The 11427-nt window shown below is 34.7% G+C and overlaps 2 protein-coding genes across 2 annotated transcripts; one reads left to right on the top strand and one right to left on the bottom strand.

Moving 5' to 3' along the window:
* On the bottom strand, nt 948-2411 carry LOC105162746. The gene has a single exon (XM_011080865.1). The coding sequence runs from the start codon at nt 2409-2411 to the stop codon at nt 948-950; it is 1464 nt and encodes a 487-aa protein (XP_011079167.1).
* On the top strand, nt 5671-8497 carry LOC105162624. The gene is made up of 3 exons (XM_011080702.2): nt 5671-5957; nt 7120-7143; nt 7800-8497. Exons 1-3 carry the CDS (start codon nt 5777-5779, stop codon nt 8147-8149), a joined length of 555 nt encoding a protein of 184 aa, XP_011079004.1. The 5' UTR covers nt 5671-5776; the 3' UTR covers nt 8150-8497.

Raw genomic sequence — 11427 nt, 5'->3', positions numbered from 1 at the left:
CAAAAGAGGTCTTTATTCGATCTTCCGTTGCCATATAAATTTGATGATATCCTTGATACGCATCCATCATAGAGAAAATTTCATATCCCGCCGTTGAATCCACTAGGACGTCAATCCTAGGCAATGGATAAAGATATTTTAGGCACGCCTTATTGAGATCTGTGAAATCTGTGCACATTCTCCATTTACCAGTCGGTTTCGGTACCAACACCACATTAGCTAACCAATCTGTGTATTGAACCTCGAACACATAACCTGCTCTAAGCAACTTATTTACCTCTCCCTCAATGATAGTATTTTTCTCACCTCCAAAGGTTCGTTTCTTCTGTTGGACAGGTCCCATTGAAGGGTTAACATTCAACCTGTGTACTATCACCTCCGGGTTTATACCTCGAAAATCTGACGGGTCCCATGCGAACATATCAACATTACTTCTTAGGAAGGCGATCATGACACCCTCAAACTGCTCTAGACTGGGTCCTATCTTGGTGGTCTTCGACGGATCTCCTTGTATCAACTCCACCTCTTTGTGTCCAACGGGCTCTAACCTCCCAGTCTTCAATGTTTGCCACTCTTCTTTCTTTGCTTCATGAAGTTTCCTCTTTTCCTTCTTCTCACCCTTTCCCAGGGACAAGTTATAACACCTCTTAGCTTCAATCTGGTCGCACACGACCTCCCCTATCCCACACTGAGTAGGGAACTTCATCTTGAGGTGGTATGTTGACACTACCGCCCTGAAAGAATTAAGCCCAGGTCTCCCCAGGATAACGTTATAAGCAAAAGGCATATCAACAACTAAAAATTTTACCATCAACATTCTACGCTTTGGCTCTTCTCCCAGGGATGCAGGTGAATCCACCTTCCCAGCGAAGCGACCTCGCCTCCTCCAAAACCGACCAACGGAGTACTTGCTGGTTCCACCCTTATGTTATCAAGCCCCATCTTATTCAACACTTCTTTGAAATTATATCTGCTGAACTCCCATTATCTATCAAAACCTTATGGACCGTGAAATTTGCTATATCCATCCTTATCACCATCGGATCATTATCTGTTACGATCCTTGCACCTGCATCTCGATCTCCGAACACGATCTCGGGGTTGCCCGTCATATTTACCACTTGCTTGCGTCGCTCCAATCTACTCTCTCTTTCGAATCTCCTCCTAGCTCTTCTCGACCATCCCTCCGATCCCCCTGCTATAGTATGGATGATGCCTTTCACAGGCGCATTTTCTCCTACTTTCTGGTTCTCTCGTTCAGTTGCCCAATTGGACCTGCGATCCCTGCTTCTCGACCTACCTCTTCGATCACGTCTTTTTTCTTCAAAATTATGAAAACTCTGTCTCCTGAAATACCCTTGTCGAACCAACCGCTCTATTTCATCTTTCAACTGGTAGCACTCCTCTGTATCGTGTCCTTTCTCTCTGTGGAACCGACAGTATTTGTTCGAATACCTTTTAGCTGGAGTGATCCTTGTATGCTTCGGCCATATCAATACATTATCTTTTTCCACCAACATGAGAGCTTTGGCCCTAGTCATATTTAAAGGGGTGTACTTACTGTATTTCGACTGGTAAGGTGGTTCCTTTTCTTTCTCCCTTTTAGGTCGCACATCTCGATCTCTACCAAATCCTCCATCTCTTGCCTGCTCTGATGTAACCCTCCATTCCTCATCCTTCATTGCATTCATCTCCTCTTCATCAATGTATTTCTGCGCCAATGCCATCAACTGCTCTGTATCCATTGGCGGGTCCCTTGCTAAAGCAGATGCAAAAACTCCTTTTTTCAGCCCGTGGATAAGGATACTAGTCATCATATCTATCCTGAGATCCTGCACCTCTAACGTTTCGTTATTGAAATGCCCCATGAAGCTTTTCAAACTTTCATTCTCCCCTTGCCGAATGGTGAATAAATGTGTGGCCGATCTTTTTTGCTTTCTCTTCCTCGCAAAGTGGAATGCGAATTTTTGTACCAATTGCTCGTGCGACTCTATGCTACCCGAGGGCAAATTCGTGAACCACTCTTGAGCTTTCCCTGTCAACGTGGTAACATACAATTTAGCAACTATGGAACTTAACTGCCCATATAGATTCATTACCATATCAAAGGCGGCTAGATGCTCTTGCGGATCCCGTGTTCCATCGTATCTTGGAAGATCTGGCATCCTAAAACTCGGATTAACCGTTTCGATAAGTATCTTGTTACAGAAAGGGGAGTTGCGATTGTGTGCCACTATTTCCCCCCGCTTCTTGAGCTCATCAATTTGCTTTCCCAACAAAGCTATCTGTTTACTAACATTGTCTACCTCAGCTCGAGATATAGCTGGTCCCCTTGGATGACTTGGAGCCTTACTGCTGGACCCAACCTCCGAAGGGGGATGACCTTTCTTATTTGCCTCCTTTTTACTCATTCCCTCAAGATCTCGCCCTTCGTCTCCTTCCTGGAACAACCTTTTCCCGGCTACCTCCCTCTCAAGTGGAGTAGCTGTCCCTTTTCGTATGCTACAAGGGCATTTCTTCCAGCTTCTTCCATCATCTGTTGCAGTTCTCGTCGTGTCAAGTGTACCGCTAGTTCCCGGTCATCCCCCGGAGTCTCTATTTCTCGCCGTGTCAAGTATACATTTGGTTCTCGGTCCTCCACCGGAGTCTCCATTTCCGGTATATACTTCTTAGAACGTCTCTCCGTTACCTACTTACGTTCCCACAGACGGCGCCAAAATGATCAGGCTTGAGATCGCAGATCGCACTCCAGGTCGTTATCCACCTTCCGTTCCTGATCACCGATAATCTGACAATGAAAAACAAACGTTATCTAGCCGGGGAAAGTCCCGGCGAAGATACTCCGACGCTCAAGTCAGTGTCAATAATAATGATGAAGATATCTCTCCTCTCCTCTCTGTAAAAAATCAATCTCCTAACCATAAGTACCTCTCTTTTTTATTCCAAGAAAAATTAACCCCCTCTTTGCAATTTTCTTCCACTTATACTGATCACATCCACAAGCTGACGTGTCTCCCCCATGATCTTCATACCTGCTCCCACGATTGCTCATAATGCCCTCATGGTCCGTTCTTTAAGGCATTAACCCTGCCCATAACTATCTAATAATTTAGACAAAGTTAATACTTGGTCAAACCCCTCTCTTTGCCTTAGGTTATTTCTGCCCCTCCTCCGGAGGGTATATCGGTCTTTTTCTGACTTCCCCTCATCACCGTCTCTACTTTTTTCGGCTGCTCCCATCTCCGCCGACCACTCGTCGGCCAGATCTGCGCTGCAACATCATGGGAGAGGATGCCTATTGCCAACCCAAGTCTAGGTAGTGAAGGGCATAGTTATGTAGACAGTAATGGCAGGTGGAAGTGGAGCGGGACCCTCCACTAGCACATATATATAGATTGAATAGGAATTTAGCCTGATATTGAAAATGAGCATGTTCTCCTCATATGAAAAAAATACAGCAATTTATCCCTTTATATTTTTAAAAATGAAGCAATTTACCTCCTTATACAGGAAGGTATATTGCTTCATTTTAAAAAATATAGGGAGGTAAATTGTTATATTATAAAAAATACAGAGAGATAAATCGCAATTTTTTCTCATAAGGTGGTAATTTGCTCATTTATGATATCACAAGGGGGTTGCTTGTATTTTTTTCTATATATATATATATATACGACATATATACAATATATATACTATGTATGTAAATATTATATTTCTTATGATAAATTTATATATATATATATAATATATTCTTAAATAAATAAAATTTGGATCATTCATTTTTAACTATTGAAGATCAATAGGTATTAAAATTTGATTAGATCTTACGGTTTTGATGCAATCATAGAAGATACGATGGTCATTATAATAATAATAATTTATATATATAAGGATATAACAAAAAATCACAAAAACGATTAACACAGTTAAGTCAAACAAACGACAAGAGAAGAGTGGGCAAAATTTCAAAAACTATAGGAATTTTTTTGTTTATATTTTTAACACAACAGATTTTAGTTAAATTTTCATAATACTGGGGTTTTTATGCAATTTTCCATAAACAAAAAATTACTGAATTATTAAATATAGTTCATTATAACACATTCAAATAAAAATTATTAGGGCTAAAATACATTTTGCTCCTCCAAATTATGTATATACTCGCATTTACACCTCCAAAATATGAAAAGTAACAAAAACACTCTTGACAAAATAGTTTGACATTATTAAAATAAAAATACCCTTCTCACTTACCCTATACTTTTTATTTTATTCTCTAAAATATATTTTATTAAAAAAATTTCCCAGAACTACTTATAGTGATTTAAAATTTTACTTTAAAAATAATATTTAAAGTTTATAACTTTTTATAAATTATGTGTTATAAAGAAACAAAAAAATATAACCTCAGTTTATGCAAATACATTATACAAAGTATATAATTTATGTTAAAAAGTACATGCAAATATGTATAAATACATAATGCACATAATATTTTAGAAAAAATATGTGATATAAATTATAAATTTTTATTCAGTTACATGTCCACATAATAAAAATATATCATATCATTACTCAAAAAAATAAAGAATATTATATAGTGATTATATTATAGATTTGCATTTTTTTTTTCAGTTTCTACATATATATTCGGTGTAATATTTTAAAATTATATTAATAACTTATTCTTTAAAAAATTCAATATATATAACAACATAAGCAAAAATTATATAAATATTTTACCAATTACGTAAAAAATATAAAGATTATAAATTTATAGAGTTTATACAGATCTATACTCTGTATAAAAATCATAAATTGTAGATAGTATTTATTTAAAAAAATTATAATAATTCAAATTATATTTAGAGAAATGATTGTAACAAACATATTTCAGGGACGTAAATAGTAATGGCATTTTTATCATAAAAAAAATTAGTACATATCATGAAGTGCCATTCTGTTATATTTTATAATTTAGGGGTGTAAATATACTTTATGTATAGTTAAAGATTGCAAAATATAATTAACCCAAATTAATCACATTATGTCAATCAATGAAGTAATGGGCCCTAAATGCAATATATTCACATTTGGAAGAAGTAGAGATATGTAAGTTTCTTATTTAATTTGTGTATTGTTTATAAAGTTGAATAATAATAAATCAAACTGCCTGATACTCGATGAAATCGATTAATGAAAGTTTCGTTTAAATTTAACAAATCAAATTTGAATAAAACTTTTTGTTCGATGAGCTATTAAACTCGGCTCGAACTCGATTCGATTAGTATAAAAATAATAAAATATACTTAAAAGTATCAAATTGCATGAGCTCGATTTATATTTGATGCAATTAAAGTTCGTCGGAGCGTAATTAGATTAATAATTCAAACGCAATTTTTCAAGTTAGATATAAATTCAAATAAATTTAAATAACAATGTGTTCTGTTGGACTTGAATAATTTACAGCCTAAATGTTGATGAGGCAAAGTGCAGTTTTTAAGGGCTGAAATGATGTTTATTTTATAAATTTGGGTGAATAGTAAAAATTTGAAATTTGAGGGGGTTGGAAGTGCAATTTATGAGAAAAGTGAATAGTGATTGTCTGATTGGTTCAATAAGCTGACGAAAATGCCGGCAGGATTTAGTTATGGAAGCTGAGAGAAAACAGAAAACTTTGATTCACACTTGTTTTTTTTCTGCCATCTAGCTCCAACCAACAAATCTCAGTCAGATTTCGACAAGCAGCCAGGAAGAGAGAGAGAGAGAGAGGATGACAGTGAGAACAGGGGTTTTGAATGCAGTGGTGGGGCTGATCGCAGTTTGCATTGCGGCGTACATAATTGGTCCACCGCTGTATTGGCATTTGATGGAAGGATTCGCCTCCGCCTCCGCCGCTTGTCCTCCATGTGACTGTGACTGTGATTCTCTGCCGCTTCTCTCCATTGCACAAGGTATCAACTTCATAATCAAAAAATGTTGTTGTTGTTAGATCTGTTATGATATTGCACTTTGGTGATTTCTATATCTGATTATCTGAGCTTGCATTTTTATTTTTTCACTTTTCCGTGTTAAAACTGAATTTTGGTTGGCGTTCGTGGTATTTGCTTCATGTAGGGGTGTTCACTGCGTAAAATCCAATTGAATCAAACAGAAAAAAAAATCGGTATGTTGAAATATTATACTTTTGTGTGCCAATATTGCGTCAATGCGTATAGGATTGATCAGTTTGATTTGGTTTTCCTCATTTGCTATGCAAACTTCTTCACAAAAATAGAAGTTGGTAAAAGGTATAAAAATTAGTAGTAAAACTGTACTTGTTCTTTTTATTATTATTATTTTTTATTGAAAGATAAAGCTCGAGGAGCAGTTATCGACTTGAATTGGTATTACTCAGAGTTGGTACAGAACTGTGCAATGCATAGTAGTTAGCAAGTGTTTTAATAATTTACTTTTTAATAAAAATGCCTTCCAAAGTCTCAGTTGCAGGGGAAGAAAATGATGGCTATAGTAAGGCAATAACGTTGACTCCATTGTTGAGGTTGCTTGATTTCTATAATGTCTGCATAGAGACTGATTCCCCCGATGGAAATATACAAATGCAGAAGCGAAGCCGTCTTGCTTTCCTCCAAAGACGAGATCCTTCCTAAATTTCGGGGACAATCGTGTACTCAGGGCCCTGTCACTACATGGAGACATTACATGCAGGAGACTAAGGGTTTGAGTAATTGGGGAGTAGGTTATGAAACTGAAGTTCAAAGGGTAGTCATAATAAGGCTTTATATTCTCACTGAGGATTATGCAATTGATGAGTATGCAAAAAATGCCATAACTACTATTCTGCCTGCTTGGATGGAGTAGCCATGAAACTGAAGCTTTCTGGTTGTCGAATGAGTTGGCTCATACTTGGCCTGCCACTTTCTTTAGATTTGTGTAGTTACAAGTAACTTTGATTCATCATTTTTTTTTTAAACTTTTTTGTATTATATGGAGCCATCTAGATCATCCTTTTTTTCTTTAATGATTTTCATTTTGTTAACTTCTTGATTTCCTTGTTTGATTTGGTTCTATGGCCAAAGCTTGTACATGCTAATTACTTGCTTGTATTTCTTACAGGACCGAATAATGCCTCCTTTACAGGTACGCAACATATGTTAATCAGTTTGCAGTTTTGCATGCTTTTACTTTAGTATCAGTGTAAATTTACAGTAAAAGCCAAATAGATTTGTTTATAAGCTTGTTCCTTCTAAATTTTTCCCCGGTTTCCTCTTCTCTATTCCTTTTCTTTTTCTTTTTCTGCTTCATATTCACTACCCCACGACCAATGCCTTCATATTCTTTTGGTGTCTTCATTGCCGAGGAGTCCAAGTTACATTGAAATTTGAATGATGTTAAATCATAAGCATCTTATGAAAATTATGGATAGTCAATATTTCATGATTTTTTTATGCATATCTACTCTGTAGTCCTATAGTACAAGACCGTTTGAGACTCCAGCCCCTCCGGTTACTCCTATCTTCTTTCTGGCCCTCAGACAGAGTTATGTACTTTCTGTTGATCACTGAGTTCATTATCAACAACTTAGCGAGTTGGAATTAATAATCTGTGCTGCTGCTGATGTGCATTAGACCGCTGCAACTTTTATTTTCCTTCCTTTTAATGATTAATTGAATAAGATGAAACTAGCCTAGATCTAATATGAATTAACTTGTCCTCAAGTTTCATTAGTTTTCAGTCATTTATATATCAAAGTCTTAGATCTTATGACTTACTGTCTTTCCATTTGTATCTCACAGATTGTGCAAAGCACAATCCAGATGTCAACGAGGACACACAGAAGAAATTTGCAGAGCTATTATCCGAGGAATTAAAGCAGCGATCAGCCAAAGCTTTGGAGAATCAGCACCGTGCTAACATGGCACTACTCGAGGCTAAAAAAATGACGTCCCAGTACCAGAAAGAGGCTGATAAATGCAATTCTGGAATGGAGACGTGTGAGGAGGCAAGGGAAAAGTCTGAAGCCAATTTATTAGCACAGAAACAGTTGACTGCAATGTGGGAGCTGAGGGCACGCCAAAGAGGTTGGAAAGATGAAAATGCTGGCCAAACCCAATCCCAATCTCAAGGTAATGTGCTGGCTATTTAAAAACATATTTATCATATATAAATTCATAGCGATTGGGTTCAACATGAGGATGCTACATTGAAGGCCGTCGCGAGTCTTGATTATCAAGTGTTACCCAGAAGGGATACTTGGTCTATGACTATCTACTATCAAAGTCTTGAGCAGATGATCCCATGTTAACTCAGAGTATCATATTTCTCTTTATACTTGCTCTTTTGGAAAGTCATTCACTCTGCTGATCAAAATTTTGTATTGGATTCATTCTTTAGTGGGAATATTTGGCAGAATTTGCACCTACTTTGCTTCCTGTTTGTAGCAACGCCTGCTCGGTTAACTTCTTGTTAGTTAGTCAACATGAAGGGACCTATATTTGCTGGTCATCTGCTCTATTTAAGACTTCATCAGAAAATCATTTATGTTTTGCAAATTCTTCAAACTTCTCAATATCCTCCATTACTGCACAAAGATCAATAATAGGAGTAGCGCGTAAACAATCTTGGGTGGATATAAGGGCCTCCACCATTTTTAAAGAAAGAGAACTCCTAAATGCATCAATAACACAACCACTTGTGCTAAAAGTAGACTGTGAAGCAATCGTAGAAACTGGATAGCTAACACATTTTTTACAGTACTTTGGAAAGAATGGGATATTTTTGGACTGCTTGATTTCCACCACTTTAACACATCAAAATCCTTACTTGATTTTTCACAACAAATGCAACGTATCTTCGTTGATGTCATGTGATAGTCTCCCTTATTTATAATAGTAGACAAATTCAGTTGTAAAGTTGCAAGTTCACCAAAAAATAGATTTGAAGTGATATAAGATGAACCATAGAACTTCAAAGTCACATTATAGAAGATTTTAAAAAAATTCACTTCTATATCATTTTCAACCTCGTCTGGTTTTGAATCCACTAGATCATTGTTTAAGAAACTATCATTATGTTTGGTTTTGTTTTTAACTTGTTTTTGGCTATTTTGTGGAGATAGAGAGAGAAAAACAAAGATAAATAAAAATAAGTTAGAGATAGTGTATATGTTTGGATTTATTTTTGGAGATAATATAAAATAAGTATGTTATGTTTGATGTTGGATAGTGGGGAGACAAAAAATACTGTTCATTGTTAAATCATGTCTCTTTTATACAATATTTATATATATATGTATAAAGATATATATAATTTATTTAGTTGTGAGTGGATTAAAATAAATATTATTTCCTAATTATACATGTATGGAAATGAAAAAAAATAATTTATGTAAATACACTTTTAAAAATAATTAAATGCACTCTAATAATGGATTAACAATTTGTTTTGTTAGTTGTTCTATTTGAGGTGATAAATTTAAATACATTATTCAAATAATGTAATATATGAATTAGCCGCGTAGAATAATTATATTATTTTATATTTTTTAAAATTTTTAATTATTGCAATGATGTAGAAAATATTACATATAAAATATTAAGTGGTTAAAATAAAATATATTTGTATTTAAAAATCAAATACTTAAAAACAAGACAAAATACTTAGAAACAAGATAAAAACATGACAAAATAAGCAATGACAAACATTGCTTCTATTTTGGGCCATCTCTGAGATGGCCCAAAAACAAAGCCAAACATAAGGTATCTGTTTCTAGTTCAAAATACTGGCCATCTTGTTGGTGGAATGTAAATGGATCAGTATAATCTTCATTAATCCCAGCCATGAGAATGAAATTTTTTGTGGATGAAGAATAACAAATTTTTGCAGTATTTATACACGTTAAAATAACATAAAATTGGGTTTTGTAACACCAATTTTGCCAGAACCAACTATTACATGCATGTGTCACATTAGGGTCTCGATTTCAACAGGTCAAAGTTTTTCTTTTTTTTTTTTTTTTAAATTTTGTGTCAGAACTGGGATCTAAAATAGTCGGAACCAGGATTTCAGATCCCAATTTTAACGTGTATAGAATTTTTCTATTTTTTTTTCATAGCAGAACCGTTGTCTTAGACAAAAGTTCTACCTATATTTTTAAGACTTTTAAAAATAACACCTTTTAATATTTTTTTCACATTTAATAAATATTTTTTCCTAAATACAAACATCATATGCCAGTTTATTTATCTAAAGAGAGAAACTTCGGGTTTCAAAGATTTGGGAGTAGACCTATTGTAGGCATACAAAATTTATTGTGAATTATATATTGATATGTTCAACATATTTCTCATTAATTTTATATTTTTTTATGAAACAACATATTAATTGATGGATAAAATCAAATGCTGTTACGTGTGGAATTAAAGTGTTTTAAGGTAATTTAAATATTATCTTGCCAAAAAAAGGAAACAAATACCAACTATTTGATAATTCTAGATAATTTCTTGTGATTAAGGAACCAAATGCCAAGCAAATCATGAAGGGCCAATCTAATCGCATCACTTCATTAAGTAAATATGGCAAAGTCTTCCACCTTACAACTATAAATAAGGGTGTTTTTCCAATAATTGAGGGGGAAATTCTAGCTTGAACTAGGTTTGGCCGAACCAAACCAATTACAAAACAAGTGTGTGATTGGTTACTTTTCCTGAACTATACATCAATCACAGACCAAGTTTATTGTGTTTGCCCTATAATTAGTTCATGTTTAGCCGAGTCGGGTCCGGGATAGAATTTTTTCAATTGATAACACAACTCAAGGTACAAGACAAGAACACACAAGTAAAGAGAGAAGAAGACGTACCTAAGGACGCAAGCCAAGAGACAATGAGACACAATTAGAGATATAATTGAAGGCATAAATAGGAGAGCATTTACGACATTCCAAAAGCAGCTCTAGGCAGATAAAGAAAGATTCACGACGTTTAAGCCAAGAGTCAAGACATTTGTCGTAGAGACAATCTACATTCAATATCTAATTCATGATTGTAATGCGAAATCCATGAATTAACATTATCAAAGCTCAAATCTGTCTTGGCGGAAGATCAAAGCATTGGTTTCACTAAAACTATTCAAATCAAAATTATCAACTTTATATTTAATTCGAAAATAAATCGAAAAATTCTTGAATTAAAGTTATTGAATACCCAAGTAAACATTAGAGGAGATTAAAGCGTTAAATTTCACCAATAAAATTGCTAAAATAAAAGATTGTATTCTTGAAATGAAAAATCAGATGACTCATGCAAGAAATTTATACCTAAAATATCCAATAAAATTCAAAAAAATTATTTGTAATATGTTGTTGTTTTGTTAAATTTAAAAACACAAAATTCGAACCCACATGTGCGTTGTCGTTTGGTTGGG

This window comes from Sesamum indicum, linkage group LG5, assembly GCF_000512975.1.
Source record: "Sesamum indicum cultivar Zhongzhi No. 13 linkage group LG5, S_indicum_v1.0, whole genome shotgun sequence".
Classification (NCBI taxonomy): domain Eukaryota; kingdom Viridiplantae; phylum Streptophyta; class Magnoliopsida; order Lamiales; family Pedaliaceae; genus Sesamum; species Sesamum indicum.
Note: the sequence above shows the minus strand (reverse complement) of the source record. Positions and strands in the feature narration are given on the sequence as shown.